At 46.6% G+C, this 16,225-nt stretch overlaps 1 protein-coding gene across 1 annotated transcript in view; it reads left to right on the forward strand.

The window, feature by feature from the left end:
- The window catches only part of LOC139266942 (CSC1-like protein 2), an 83,081-nt gene that overhangs the window by 25,833 nt on the left and 41,023 nt on the right, over positions 1-16,225 (forward strand). Inside the window, exons 8-9 of the mRNA XM_070884579.1 lie at positions 10,311-10,419; positions 15,675-15,745. Of these exons, the coding sequence (XP_070740680.1) occupies positions 10,311-10,419; positions 15,675-15,745 (180 nt within the window). The remainder of the gene's footprint in view (positions 1-10,310; positions 10,420-15,674; positions 15,746-16,225) is intronic.

Raw genomic sequence — 16,225 nt, forward strand, 5'->3', positions numbered from 1 at the left:
AATACTGTAGCCAAATTTGGTAGGAACTTCCCATAATAGTTCAAAAAACCCAAAATGATCGAAGTTCAGTGACATTCCTGGGAGTGGTGCAGTTCTGATTGCATCCAGCTTTCCCTTGGTCGGATGTAAACCATCTTTGTCTACTCTTTACCCTAAGTACTCCACTGAGTTTTGAAATAACTCACACTTGCGAGCAGTCACTCATACTCTGTGCTTCTGAAGTTTGAGGACTTCATTCAATATGTTATTATGTTATTATTAATTTGCTTATTTGGTGCTGAAATTAGTATGTCATCTAAATAACATACTACCCCTTCAATACCTTGCAAAATCTGGTTCATCACACCCTGGAATATGGCAGGGGCAGAAGACACTACAAATGGTAGCCTATTAAATTGATATAGGCCTAGATGACTATTTATAGTCAAACATGACTTGGACTCCTCATCTAGTTCAAGCTTAAGTAGGCATTCGTAAGATCCAGTTTTGAGAAGATCTGACCACCTGTCAGTGTTGTGAACAAATCTTCTATATTCAGCAATGTATTGGGGACATTACCCTCCAGAACCTGGTTTACGGTTACTTTATAATCACCACTCAATCTCACCTTACAATCGGACTTAGGTACAATAACAATGGGTGTAGCCCAATTACATAGATCTATGTTAGAAATAATGGGCCCAACATTGGCCATGACTTGCATCAATTTTTTTGGAGTAAGTTGTTTTTTCTGGCGTCAGTTAGAAAATGCCATTTCCCCCCCAAAATTTGCTCCAGAGTAAGTCAGTTAGGTACGATTTTTTTTTAAAGGTAATTTTTTTTTCAAAAGGGGGCGTTCCCAGACACTTACGCCAGTTTTGGCCATTTATGCCACTTTGGCCAGCAAAAACGTACTCCAAATCGACTTAGGTCAGCGTATGTGGCCAGCTCTGAAAAACCTCGCGGGCAGTGAAGAAAAAGCAGCGCACATTCGGCAGACATTAGGGCAGGGATAGGGGAGGGAAGGGAACTGGAGAGGACCTCAACAACCAAGCACCAAACATTGAAAGGAAAAGCTCAAACAATTAAAATACAATTTAAAAAAAGAAGTAAATCCTATCTTATCTTTAAAGACTCCCCGGGAAAGACACCAAAACTCTCCTCCCCCCCCCCAAAACTCTCCTCCTACCCCCCCCAAATCTCTCCTCCTCCCCTCCCCCAAATCTCTCCTCCTCCCCTCCCCCAAAACTCTCCTCCTCTCTCCCACCCCCCCAAACTCTCCTCCTCCCCACCCCCGCAAATCTCTCCTTCTCCCCCCCAAATTCTCCCCCCCGCCAAACTCTCCTCCTCCTCCTCCCTCCCAAACTCTCCTCCTCCTCCTTCTCCCCCCCCCAAACTCTCCTCCTCCTCCTCACCCTCAAACTCTTCTCCTCCCCCTCCCCCCCAAACTCTCCTCCTCGGTTAACTGATCTCGTATTCCGAAACGATAACTTTCAGCAATTTCCGGGGGCTCGGAGCTGTAGTGCTGAATCTGCTTAAGAGTTGTGTTCTTTGGCTTGACAGGCACAAGCAAAATTTTCAAGGTTTCATACACCTCGGGGCCCTGCTTCAGTTAAAAAAATAGCCCTTTGTCGTTCCAACACCACCCGATTATGGTGTTCATCATTGGGGACTTCGATGATATTATTTGCGGTGAAAAACATTTCCAGTCGCTCCACATATGCTCTGAAACTTTCACGGTCACGTTAAAACTCCCCCAAATACCCTATTATTCTCATGGGCGCAGCCATCTGGACTCTGGCAGTTCAAACAAGTGTGCTTGTAATTTGCCTTGGATTTGTAGCTGTTAATTAAAACAGAGAAGCTCCCAAAGTCTCTGTTGGTTGGCTGAATCCTCCACCAACAAAATGTCAGCGTTTTTTTCCCAATAAATCCATCTTCGTCGCCATTGTTATATTTTCAGTAACTCACACAAACACACACAGCCTTAAGATGGCAGAACATACCGGAACTCACCAGAGTCAGGTAACCAGTTCCCTTTATTATAAACAGCACTGGCTGCAGTGCCACAGGAGTCCTCAGGTGGCGCTATATATATATTACAACTCTTTATTGCTGATTTACAAGCTAATTAATTGTTTTTGTCGACTAAAACTAAAGCTCCTATAGCCTGAGGTTGCTGGTCCTGCTATGTGTAGGCCCTCAACCTGTTGCCAGACCTGCCATGTGTAGGTCCTCGGCTGTTGTTGGTGCTGTTGAGGATAAGCCTGATGTTATGTATGTGTAAAGTCCTGTCCCCTCAGTACAGATCACACGAGGCATGTAGTGAAGTCAAGGTCACTCTGGACCTGCACCTTTATTTCACAGCTCTGGAATGCTGCACTTGCCTGAGACCTGCCCTTATATACCTGTCTCTTGCAAGTGCATCCCTGGTGGTAAGGTATGCTGGTGGTTACAGGTCATATCTTATTACAGTCATGTATAGCATGTTAGGATACAGTTATATATAATAATGTAAGATACATGACATCACCCTCCCCCAAGGTCTTATTGTCTTTATAGGTTCAGTCTCTCAGGTGGTCTACGCTCTCGCATGGAGCGTCTGAGTTGAGGTTCAGTTGTTTGCCTTGTTGTCTGTTTTTCTTTGGGTGTGGTTGCTGGTATCTCGCCTGGGCTGTCTGTTTCGATTGGTGTGATTGTTGTTGACTCGCCTGGGCTGTCTGTTGGGATTGCCCTTTCCTCAGGTTGTTCCCTCTGTCTGTCCACCAGGTGTGGTACGAGTTCCACATTGTAGTCTGCCTCTGGTTCCGTAGTGTTGTTGATAAATCTGCTTTTGACTTGGTCTACATGCCTCCAGCAGGTTTTGCCATTGTCCATTTGTACTACCAGTAGCCTGTTTCCTTCCTTGCCCGTTACTGTCCCTGCAAGCCATTTGGGACCCCTGCCATAGTTTAGTACAAACACTTTGTCCCCTATCTCATTCCATCTCCCCTTCGAATTTCTGTCATGGTACTCAGTCAGCTTACGGCGCTTTGCCTCAACGATTTCGTGCATGTCTGGGAGGATTAATGAGAGCCTTGTTTTTAAAGTCCTTTTCATCAACAGTTGCGTGGAGGGGATCCCAGTCAATGAGTGCGGATGAGATCTGTATGCTAGCAGCAGTCGCGACAGGCGACCCTGCAGCGTGGGACTTTGGATTTTAAGCATGCTTTGTTTAATGATTTGCACTGCTCTCTCCGCCTGGCCGTTGGAGGCCGGCTTGAACGGTGCCGTCTTGACGTGATTTATGCCGTGGTCAATTATAAAATCTTGGAATTCTGCGCTGGTGAAGCACACACCATTATCACTGACCAATATGTCAGGGATTCTATGCATTGCAAACATGATTGCGAGGCTCTCCACACTGGTAGCAGTGGTAGAGGTTGTGCTCTAGTTTAAAATGGTGCATTCGATCCACTTTGAAAATGCATCTACAACTACGAGGAACATTTTGCCCATGAATGGGCCCGCATAGTCTACGTGCACCCGCGACCACAATTTGGTAGGCCAGGGCCAGGGGCTCAGGGGAGCCTTTCTGGGGGCATTGCTGAGTTGGGCACAAATGGTGCACCTTTGGACGCAGAGCTCCAAGTCCGCGTCAATACCTGGCCACCAGACGTGGGATCTGGCTATGGCCTTCATGAGAACGATCCCCGGGTGCTCGCGGTGGAGCTCCTGGACAAATGCATCTCTGCCTCGCAGAGGCATGACTACTCGGCTGCCCCACATCAGGCAGTCTGCTTGTAGTGATAGCTCATGCATGCGCCTGTGAAAGGGTTTTAATTCCTCGGGGCAGGCATCGCGAGCCTCTGCCCAGTCACCGGTTAGGACACATCTTTTTACGAAGGATAACGTGGGGTCGCTGGCCGTCCAGGCTCTGATTTGGCGAGCCGTCATGGGCGAACCTGTGGACTCAAAGGCATTGATTTCCATAACTACCTCACAGTCCTGTTCGTCAGACCCTTCCGTGGACGCCAGGGGTAGCCTGCTGAGCGCGTCGGCACAGTTGTCTGTGCCTTATGGTATAGTCGTAGGATGCCAGCATGAGTGCCCACCGTTGAATTCGCGCCGAGGCATTGCCGTTTATTGCCTTGCTCTCGGATAGGAGGGACGTGAGGGGCTTGTGGTCAGTTTCTAATGCGAACTTGGCCCCAAAAAGGTATTGGTACATCTTTTTGACACCATACCCGCACGCGAGCGCCTCCTTCTCTACCATTACGTACCCGCGCTCCGCCCGCGAAAGTGACCTGGAGGCATAAGCTATGGGTTGTAATTTGCCCGCACTATTGACATGTTGTAAAACGCACTCGACCTCATACGCTGACGCATCGCATGTGAGAACTAGCTTTTTACCTGGATCAAAGAAAGTCAAGACACTGTTGGAACACAGAAGGTTGCGTGCTTTATTGAAGGCGCGTTCCTGGGTATCACCCCAAAACCAATCGCGCCCCTTCCTGAGTAGCACGTGGAGAGGCTCCAGCAGCATGCTTAAGTTCTGCACAAAGTTCCCAAAGTAATTGAGTAGCCCGAGAAAGGCGCGCAGTTCTGAGACATTCCGGGGCCTGGGTGCCAGGCGAATTGCTTCTGTTTTGGACTCTGTTGGGCGGATTCCATCAGCGGCAATCCTTCTGCCTAAAAATTCAACTTCAGGTGCGAGAAACAGGCACTTGGATTTCTTGACTCGTACGCCTACCCGATCCAACCGCTTTAGTACTTCCTCCAAATTACAGAGATGGGAGTCGGTGTCCCTGTCCGTGATAAGTATGTCGTCTTGAAATACAACCGTCCCCGGGATGGACTTGAGCAGACTCTCCATGTTGCGCTGGAATATGGCAGCTGCCGACCTGATGCCAAATGGGCATCGATTGTCCATGAAAAAGCCTCGATGTGTGTTGATGGTGGTGAGTAGCTTGGATTCCTCGGTCAATTCTTGCATCATATACGCAGATGTAAGGTCTAGTTTTGAGAAAAGTTTACCTCCAGCCAATGTGGCAAATAAGTCCTCCGCTCTGGGCAGCGGGTACTGGTCCTGTAGGGAGACTCTGTTTATGGTAGATTTGTAGTCCCCACAGATTCGTACGGATCCATCAGGCTTCATGACTGGGACGATGGGACTTGCCCAGTCGCTAAATTCCACAGGTGATATAACGCCTTCCCGCAGAAGCCTGTCTAGTTCAAGTTCAATCTTTTCCCTCATCACAAAGGGTACAGCTTCTGGCCTTGTGATGGACCGGTCTAGCATCCTGTGATGTAGATTTTGACTTTGGCCCCTTTGAAAGTGCCCACACCTGGCTGAAAGAGATGTTCAAATCGCTTTATAACTGTTGAGCAGGAGGTCCGTTCCTCTAATGACATGGCATGGACATCATCCCATTTCCAGTTTAGTTTTGCCAGCCAGCTTCTCCCCAGCAGTGCTGGGGGGTCTCCGGGGAGTCCACAGGGGAAGTCGGTTCACTGTCCCTTTGTGTGTGACAGAGAGCATGGTGTTGCCGAGGACTGGTACGATTTCTTTGGTATAGTTCCTTAGTTTGGTGTCGACCCTTGTGAGTTTTGGTCTGTCTCTTTTATGCGGCCACAGTTGTTCAAATTGTTGAGCGCCCATGAGAGATTGACTCGCTCCCGTATCCAGCTCCATGTTGACAGGTATCCCGTTGAGTAGGACCCTCATCATTATAGGAGGCATCCTGTTGTAGGAGCAGCGGCCATTGATCGTGTTGACCCACTGTACATCGGTGTCCCGGGTACTGTCCCCACCGTCTTCTGGTCCGCTTTCCGACCCATCCGATTTGTATACCAGCCGAGCTGCCGGTTTTTTGCGCATGCGGGCCAAATGCTCTGTATATTCACAATTTCTGCAAACAGCCTGCTGAAATCGACATCCCCTTGACGAGTGCCCTCCCCCACACCTCCAGCACAGACTGCTTTGTTTGTTCCCAAAGAATGAGCTGCGTCTGGCTGATCTCTCTTGAGCTTCTCTCAGTTTGTAGTTGATTGCTCGCATTGTGGGTTGAGGAAGTGTGAACGGCCGTTCCTGTGGCCCTTGATGGCTTCTGCCTGCTGTGGAGAGCCTGTTCTCCCGGTTTTGTCTGTGTGTGGGGGTAGCAGCTTGTTTAGTGCTGTGAACTTCTTGTTCCGATATTTCGTTAGTTGTCGTACCTGCATTGTAAATCAACCTCGTTTCTTCTTCCCCTACCAAGAATGTCTGTGCAACCAGTGCTGCTGCCTCTAAGGTCAGGTTCTTGGTCTCTATGAGCTTTCGGAATATGCCTGCGTGGCCTATTCCGTCAATGAAAAAGTCTCTCAGCATTTCTTTCCTCAGTTCATCAGAGAACTCACATAAACTAGCCAACCTCCGAAGTTCCGCCACGAAGTCGGGTATGCTCTGGCCTACACAGCGTCTGTAGTTGTAGAACCTGTGTCTGGCCATGTGTAGGCTGCTCACTGGCTTCAGGTGGTCTCTTACCAGTGTGCTCAATTCTTCAAACAACTTGCTTGCTGGTTTCTCGGGTGCCAGCAGATCCTTCATTAAAGCGTATGTTTTCGAGCCACAGCTGGTCAAGAGATGGGCTCCTCTCTTGTCTGCCTTATCATCGCCTAACCAGTTTTTGGTTACAAAGCTTTGCTGGAGCCTTTCTATAAAGTCCTCCCAATTGTCTCCAGCATTGTACTTTTCATCTGATCCGTTGTTCGCCATTCTGTGGATTCTGTAATCCCGTAACCCGTCGCCATTGAAAAGTCCTGTCCCCTCAGTACAGATTCACACGAGGCATGTAGTGAAGTCAAGGTCACTCTGGACCTGCACCTTTATTTCACAGCTCTGGAATGCTGCACTTGCTTGAGACCTGTCCTTATATACCTGTCGCTTGCAAGTGCACCCCTGGTGGTAAGGTATGCTGGTGGTTACAGGTCATATCTTATTACAGTCATGTATAAGATATTAGGATACAGTTATATATAATAATTAAGATACATGACAGTAAGAACATAAGAAATAGGAGCAGGAGTAGGCCATTTGGCCCCTCGAGCCTGCTCCGCCATTTAATAATATCATGGCTGATCTGATCATGGACTCAGCTCTATTCCCGATCCCCATAACCCTTTATTCCCTTATCATTCAAAAATCTCTCTATCTCCACCTTAAATATATTCACTGACCCAGCCTCCACAGCTCTCTGGGGTAGAGAATTCCAAAGATTTACAACCCTCTGAGAAGAAATTCCTCATTTCAATTTTAAATGGGCGACCCCTTATTCTTAAACTATGCCGCCTAGCTCTAGATTCCCCCACGAGGGGAAATAGCCTCTCTGCATCTACCCTGTCGAGCTCCCTCAGTATTTTATATGTTTTAATAAGATCGCCTCTCATTCTTCTAAACTTCAATGAGTACAGGCCCAACCTGCTCAACCTATCTTCATAAGTCAACTCTTTCATCTCAGGAATCAACCTAATGAGACTTCTCTGAACTGCCTCCATTGCAAGTATATCCCTCCTTAAATACGGAGACCAAAACTGCACGCAGTACTCCAGATGTGGCCTCACCAATACCCTGTACAGTTGTAGCAGGACTTCTCTGGTTTTATACTCTATCCCCTTTGCAATAAAGGCCAACATTCCACTGGCCTTCTGATTACTTGTTGTACCTGCATGCTAACTTTTTGTATTTCACGCACAAGGACCCCCAGGTCCCTCTGTACTGGAACATTTTGTAATCTCTCTCCAGTTAAATAATAATTAGCTTTTTTATTTTTCCTGCCAAAATCGATAACCTCACATTTTTCCACATTATAATCCATCTGCCAAATGCTTGCCCACACATTTAGCCTGTCTATATCCTTTTGCAGATTTTTTGTGTCTTCCTCACAATTTGCTTTCCCACCCATCTTTGTATCATCAGCAAACTTGGCTACATTACACTCGGTCCTTTCATCCAAGTTATTAATATAGATTGTAAATAGTTGAGGCCCCAACACCGATCCCTGCGGCATCCCATTAGTTACAGTTTGCCAACCGGAAAATGACCCATTTATCCCGACTCTCGATTTTCTGTTAGTTAGCTAATCCTCTATCCATGCTAATATATTACTCCCAAGCCCGTGAGCATTTATTTTGTGTTGTAACCTTTTATGTGGCACCTTATCGAATGCCTTCTGGAAATCCAAATACACCACATCCGCTGGTTCCCCTTTATCCACCCTGTTCGTTACATCCTCAAAGAACGGCAGAAAATTTGTCAAACATAATTTCCCTTTCATAAAATCATGCTGACTCTGCTTGACTACATTATGCTTTTCCAAATGTCCTGCTACAGCTTCCTTAATAATGGACTCCAGCATTTTCCCATAGACAGGTGTTAGGCTAACTGATCTATAGTTTCCTGCTTTCTGTCTCCCTCCTTTTTTAAATAGGGGTATTACATTTGCAGTTTGCCAGTCCGTTGGGACCTCTCCAGAATCCAGGGAATGTTGGTAGATTACAACCAATGCACTCACTATCTCTGCAGCCACTTCTTTTAAGACCCTAGGATGTAAGCCATCAGGTCCATGGGACCTTTAGTCCCAGTATTTTTTCTTTAATGACAGTGATTGTTTTAAGTTCCTCCCTCCCTATAGCCCCTTGATGATCCACTATTGGGATATTTTTAATGTCTTCTCCTGTGAAGACCGATACAAAATATTTGTAGAAAATCTCTGCCATTTCTCTGTTCCCCATTATTAATTCCCCAGTCTCATCCTCTAAGGGACCAACATTTACTTTAGCCACTCTCTTCCTTTGTATATACCTGTAGACGCTCTTACCATCTGTTTTTATATTTCTTGCTCGTTTACTTTCTTCTCTCTCTCTCATTTTTTCAGTTGTCCTTTGCTGTTTTTTAAAAAAAAAGTTTCCCAATCCTCTGGCCTCCCATTAATCTTGGTCACATTGTATGCCATTGTTTTCAATTTGATAGCACCCTTTTCTTCCTTAGTTAGCCACGGATGGTTTTCCCTTCTCTTAGTCTTTCCTTCTCATTGGGATATATTTTTGTTGAGTTATGAAATATCTCCTTAAATGTCTGCCACTGCTCATCAACCATCCCATACCTTAATCTATTTTCCCAGTCCACTTTAGCCAATTCTGCCTTCATACCTTTGTAATCGCCTTTATTTAAGTTCAGGTCACTGGTTTGAGATCCAACTTTCGTACCTTCCAACTGAATTTGAAATTCAATCATGCTATGGTCACTCTTTCCGAGAGGATCCTTGACTATGAGATAATTTATTAATCCTGTCTCATTACACAGTACCAGATCTAAGATAGCCTGCTCCCTGGTTGGTTCCGCAACGTACTGTTCAAGGAAACTATCCTGGATACATTCTATGAACTCTTCCTCAAGGCTACCCTGGCTAATTTGATTTGTCCAATCAATATGAAGATTAAAATCACCCATGATTATTGCCGTATCTTTCTTACAAGCCTCCATTATTTCTTGATTGATACTCTATCCAACGGTGTAGCTACTCTGCTAGGGGGCCTATAGATTACGCCCACCAGTGACTTCTTCCCCTTATTATTTCTTATCTCCACCCATACTGATTCTACATCTTGATCTTCTGAACCAATATCATTTCTCACTACTGTCCTGATCTCATCCTTTATTAACAGAGCTACCCCACCTCCTTTTCCTTTCTGTCTATCCTTCCAAATGATCAGATACCCCATAATATTCAATTCCCAGACTTGGTCACCTTGCAACCACATCTCTGTATTGGCCACCCATTTATAACTATTTGGGCCATCAGCTCATCTATCTTGTTATGAATGCTGTGTGCATTCAGATAAAGAGCTTTTCATTTTGTCTTTTTACCATTTTTCCCTACTTTGACCCCATTTTCTGATACATTCTTATGTTTATACATTCTGTCAGACTCTGGTTATCATTTCCCTCAGTGTAACCCTGCTCTATTGCCTTCTCCTTGCTCTTTGACGTTTTGCATTTCTGCTCTACAGCCCTAGTTATTCGATTTCCCAGGACACTGGTCCCAGCATGGTTCAAGTGAAGCCCGTCCCAGCGGAACAACTCCCTCTCTTACCCTAGTACTGGTGCCAGTGCCCCATGAACCGAAGCCCATTTCTCCCACACCACTCTTTGAGCCACATATTCATCTCCCTGATCTTATTTACCCTGTGAATGGATGATTGGCCTGTGCTGAATGCCCCCTCCCCCCCTCCTTAAAAAAAAATGTTTTAAACATAAATTTACAACTAAAGTATTGTGTGTGTGTGGAATGTAATGATTTCATTTTGTGATGCAGGAATCACAAACTGTGGATTCACACCGTGTTTGCGGTGATCTATCTCCTCCTCACCATCTTGGTCCTGAGGAACTATACCTCCAGTATGCAGTACACAATGGATAATGTGGTAAGTTACTCTTTTTATATTGAACTCTATCGCCTTCAGCCCCTCCTTTTCCGAAGGGGCTGCCTCTCATACTCCAACCCAGCATCTTATCCAGTTACTCAGACTTTACACTGTGAGCTCTCTTAAACAGACAGCCTTGGCTGTTCGAGCACGGAGGGCATCGTGAGTGTCCATGCCCGACCTCCGCCACACACAACTTCTGCAATGGATGGCAGCGCGTCAAGGCGGTGGCTCACCACCACCTTCTCGAGGGCAATTAGCGAGGGGCAGTAAATATTGGCCATGCCAGCGATGCCCAGATCCCATGAATGAATAAATTTAATAAAAACACTTAAGCTTCCTTCTGAATGACTTGCCTGAGTTGATCCACATGGCTTCCCACAGCTGCAACTTTCTGTGATCTAGCAGGCCAGGTAACCTTATTCTTCCCAGGTCAGGGCAGCTAATGCTAGTTCCCTGTGCGTGCTGAAATCCAATTCTACCTCCATCTAGAGGAGGTTTGACAGAGGTGTTTAAAATCATGAAACGTTTTGATACAGTAATTAAGGAGAGACTGTTTCGAGTGGCAGAAGGGTCGGTAACCAGAGGGCACAGATTGAAGGTGGTTGGCTAAAGAACCTGAGGCGCGATGAGGAAAAAGGTTTTTTTATGCAGCGAGTTGTGATCTTGATTGCACGGCTTGGCAGGGTGGTGGGGCAGATTCAACAGTGACATTCAAAAGAGATTTGGATAAGGGAAAATTGACAGGGCTATGGGGAAAGAGCAGGGGATTGGGATTAATTGGGTAGCTCTACCAGGTATGATGGGCTGAATGGCCTCCTATGCTGGATGGTTCTTCCCCCCCTCTCCTGGGCCCAGCCCAAAGCCAGGCATGTGCAATTGCTAGCCTCCTGGAGTTCTTTTAGGTGTTGAGGGGGTATGGTAGTGTAGTGGCTATGCTGCTGGACTGGTAATCCAGCCTTGGCTATTCAGCCTTGAAGTGCATCATAGCTGAGCCTGATAGTGTCCTTGCCGACCTCTGCCACTATCTGCACCTAGAGGACTCGAGTACGTGTCTCCCAGAGGGAGAGGGTGTGCAGTCCATGTCAGACAAACTGAAACCTTGTGTGTGTGTGGCTCATGATGATGGATTTCCTCGAGTATCAGTATTTGCCCAGATATATAAATACTCTCCCTCATGCTCAAATTCCTCATGGTCCTCTTAATCCCAATCTCTGGAATCTCCTCCAGCCCTCTGAGAACTCTGTGTTCCTCCATATCTGGCCCATTGTCCATCCCCCCCCTTCAAACCACACCATTGGTAGCCGTACATTCAGCTTTCCAGAATCTAAGCTCTGGAATTCCCTGCCGAAACCTCGCTGCCTCTTTATGACCCTCTCTTAAAACCTACCTTTTTGACTGAGCTTTTGGTCACCTATCCCAATATTTCCAAGTGGATCGGTGTCTAATTTTGTTTGATCATTCTCCTGTGAAGCTCTCTGGGACATTTTGCTAGGTTAAAGGCGCTATATAAATGCAACTTCTTGTTGTTGTAGTTACTGAAAGGACCTGGCGTAGTCATTCCGCTCACCAAAGGGTTAAATCCTTGGCACTCCTCTTCCACACTGCTCGCCTGTTTCCCTGTACGTGGGGACTTTAATCACCCGGTCAGTCTCGTGGGTCCTAGATAAACCTGCGAATGCACTGGTTACACACACACAGAGTCTCTGCCTTCTCCACCTTCACAAGGGCAAGCTTCGAACAATCACAAGACGCTGCGCAGCCTTCTGTGACGGCTCAGCAAGGTTATCAGGAGCAGCTGAGCCAGTTTTAAAATGTATTTATTCCTGGGATGTGGGCGTTGCTGGCAAGGCCGGCATTTATTGCCCATCCCTAATTGCCTTTGAGAAGGTGGGTGGGTGAGCCGCCTTCTTGAACCGCTGCAGTCCGTGTGGTGAAGGTGCTCCCACAGTGCTGTTAGGGAGGGAGTTCAGGATTTTGACCCAGCGACGATGAAGGAACGGCCGATATATTTCCAAGCTAGGATGGTGTGCGACTCGGAGGGGAACTTGGAGGTGACGGTGTTCCCATGCGCCTCCTATCCATGTCCTTCTAGGTGGTAGAGGGCACGGGTTTGGAGGTGCTGCCGAAGAAGTCTTGCCAGGTTGCTGCATTGCAGCGAAGGAAAGAAATCTTGCATTTCAATGGAGTTCTCCCCGGTGGCCTGGCCAATATTTATCCTTCAACAACATAGATTGGGCTAACCAAACTGGAAGCAATACGGTGGAGGAGGATTTTCTGGAGTGCATAAGGGATGGTTTTTTAGACCAATATGTCGAGGAACCAACTAGGGGGGAGGCCATCTTAGACTGGGTGTTATGTAATGAGAAAGGATTAATTAGCAATCTCGTTGTGCGAGGCCCCTTGGGGAAGAGTGACCATAATATGGTGGAATTCTGCATTAGGATGGAGAATGAAACAGTTAATTCAGAGACCATGGTCCAGAACTTAAAGAAGGCTAACTTTGAAGGTATGAGGCGTGAATTGGCTGAGATGGATTGGCGAATGATACTTAAGGGGTTGACTGTGGATGGGCAATGGCAGACATTTAGAGACCGCATGGATGAACTACAACAATTGTACATTCCTGTCTGGCATAGAAATAAAAAAGGGAAGGTGGCTCAACCGTGGCTATCAAGGGAAATCAGGGATAGTATTAAAGCCAAGGAAGTGGCATACAAATTGGCCAGAAATAGCAGCGAACCTGGGGACTGGGAGAAATTTAGAACTCAGCAGAGGAGGACAAAGGGTTTGATTAGGGCAGGGAAAATGGAGTATGAGAAGAAGCTTGCAGGGAACATTAAGACGGATTGCAAAAGTTTCTATAGATATGTAAAGAGAAAAAGGTTAGTAAAGACAAATGTAGGTCCCCTGCAGTCAGAATCAGGGGAAGTCATAACGGGGAACAAAGAAATGGCGGACCAATTGAACAAGTACTTTGGTTCGGTATTCACGAAGGAGGACACGAACAACCTTCCGGTTATAAAAGGGGTCGGGGGGTCTAGTAAGGAGGAGGAACTGAGGGAAATCCTTATTAGCCGGGAAATTGTGTTGGGGAAATTGATGGGATTGAAGGCCGATAAATCCCCAGGGCCTGATGGACTGCATCCCAGAGTACTTAAGGAGGTGGCCTTGGAAATAGTGGATGCGTTGACAGTCATTTTCCAACATTCCATTGACTCTGGATCAGTTCCTATGGAGTGGAGGGTAGCCAATGTAACCCCACTTTTTAAAAAAGGAGGGAGAGAGAAAACAGGGAATTATAGACCGGTCAGCCTGACATCGGTAGTGGGTAAAATGATGGAATCAATTATTAAGGATGCCATAGCAGTGCATTTGGAAAGAGGTGACATGATAGGTCCAAGTCAGCATGGATTTGTGAAAGGGAAATCATGCTTGACAAATCTTCTGGAATTTTTTGAGGATGTTTCCAGTAGAGTGGATAAGGGAGAACCAGTTGATGTGGTATATTTGGACTTTCAGAAGGCGTTCGACAAGGTCCCACACAAGAGATTGATGTGCAAAATTAGAGCACATGGGATTGGGGGTAGTGTACTGACATGGATTGAGAACTGGTTGTCAGACAGGAAGCAAAGAGTAGGAGTAAATGGGTACTTTTCAAAATGGCAGGCAGTGACTAGTGGGGTACCGCAAGGTTCTGTGCTGGGGCCCCAGCTGTTTACATTATACATTAATGATTTAGATGAGGGGATTAAATGTAGTATCTCCAAATTTGCGGATGACACTAAGTTGGGTGGCAGTGTGAGCTGCGAGGAGGATGCTGTGAGGCTGCAGAGCGACTTGGATAGGTTAGGTGAGTGGGCAAATGCATGGCAGATGAAGTATAATGTGGATAAATGTGAGGTTATCCACTTTGGTGGTAAAAACAGAGAGACAGACTATTATCTGAATGGTGACAGATTAGGAAAAGGGGAGGTGCAAAGAGACCTGGGTGTCATGGTACATCAGTCATTGAAGGTTGGCATGCAGGTGCAGCAGGCGGTTAAGAAAGCAAATGGCATGTTGGCCTTCATAGCAAGGGGATTTGAGTACAGGGGCAGGGAGGTGTTGCTACAGTTGTACAGGGCATTGGTGAGGCCACACCTGGAGTATTGAGTACAGTTTTGGTCTCCTAACCTGAGGAAGGACATTCTTGCTATTGAGGGAGTGCAGCGAAGGTTCACCAGACTGATTCCCGGGATGGCGGGACTGACCTATCAAGAAAGACTGGATCAACTGGGCTTGTATTCACTGGAGTTCAGAAGAATGAGAGGGGACCTCATAGAAACATATAAAATTCTGACGGGGTTAGACAGGTTAGATGCAGGAAGAATGTTCCCAATGTTGGGGAAGTCCAGAACCAGGGGTCACAGTCTAAGGATAAGGGGTAAGCCATTTAGGACCGAGATGCGGAGGAACTTCTTCACCCAGAGAGTGGTGAACCTGTGGAATTCTCTACCACAGAAAGTTGTTGAGGCCAATTCACTAAATATATTCAAAAAGGAGTTAGATGAGGTCCTTACTGCTAGGGGGATCAAGGGGTATGGCGAGAAAGCAGGAATGGGGTACTGAAGTTGAATGTTCAGCCATGAACTCATTGAATGGCGGTGCAGGCTAGAAGGGCCGAATGGCCTACTCCTGCACCTATTTTCTATGTTTCTATGTTTCTATTACTAAAATAAAACAGATTATCTGGTCATTATCACATTGCTGTTTTGTGGGAGCTTGCTGTGCGCACGTTGCCTGCTGCATTGTTTACATTACAACAGTGGCTGTAAAGTGCCTTGGGACATGCTCCAGTTGTGAAAGGAGCGACATAAATACACGTCTTTCTTTTCTTTTATGCATGTGTGTGTGTGTGTAAATGTACCGGCGTCTCAGTGCACCCATCAGCAAAGGTTGGCTGTGCTTTCTCGATGTGTCTACCTGTAAAGTTCAATCCTTTTGGATCCCAAATCAGTGTTGGGTTTCAGGTCACCAAAATCTGGTCCAAACAGGACATCACCCTTGCTGGCTAACATTGCCCACTAACCCAGGCGGACCCTGGGACCGAGAGTAGACACATTGCTCCAAATGTTCAACTCTGGCTACTCCCATCGCCTGCACAGCCCCAACAATATTCAATAAATTAAGGGCAGTGACTGACATGTAACATGTACAGAGTATTCATCGTCTGGGGTCTTCACCTCTGCTTAAACCTGCCTCCCTCTTTCCAGGTTAAGTGCACTTTGTTTATATCTGGGATACCCAAGGAGGCCAGTAAGGAGATCATAGCCAAACACTTCAGGTAGGTAGCCCAAAAGATGTGCTGCTGGCCTTTACTAACTGAACGGTAGCCAGCACCGAAATACAGCCTTGCTCGGTGAGGTCACAACTTGACAGATGGGGGGGGAAACTGGCAGTGTGTACCCGGGAGGGCAAGCTGCTTTTCTGCCATTGAGGGGAAGGCATAATGCTGGGGTGTTAGTGTAGAGAGAGCTTTACTCTGTATCTAACCCGTGCTGTACCTGCCCTGGGAGTGTTTGATGGGACAGTGTAGAGAGAGCTTTACTCTGTATCTAACCCCCTGTACCTGCCCTGGGAGTGTTTGATGGGACAGTGTAGAGAGAGCTTTACTCTGTATCTAACCCGTACTGTACCTGCCCTGGGAGTGTTTGATGGGACAGTGTAGAGAGAGCTTTACTCTGTATCTAACACCCTGTACCTGCCCTGGGAGTGTTTGATGGGACAGTGTAGAGAGAGCTTTACTCTGTATCTAACCCGTACT

The sequence above is a fragment of the Pristiophorus japonicus genome, chromosome 7, assembly GCF_044704955.1.
Source record: "Pristiophorus japonicus isolate sPriJap1 chromosome 7, sPriJap1.hap1, whole genome shotgun sequence".
NCBI lineage: Eukaryota > Metazoa > Chordata > Chondrichthyes > Pristiophoridae > Pristiophorus > Pristiophorus japonicus.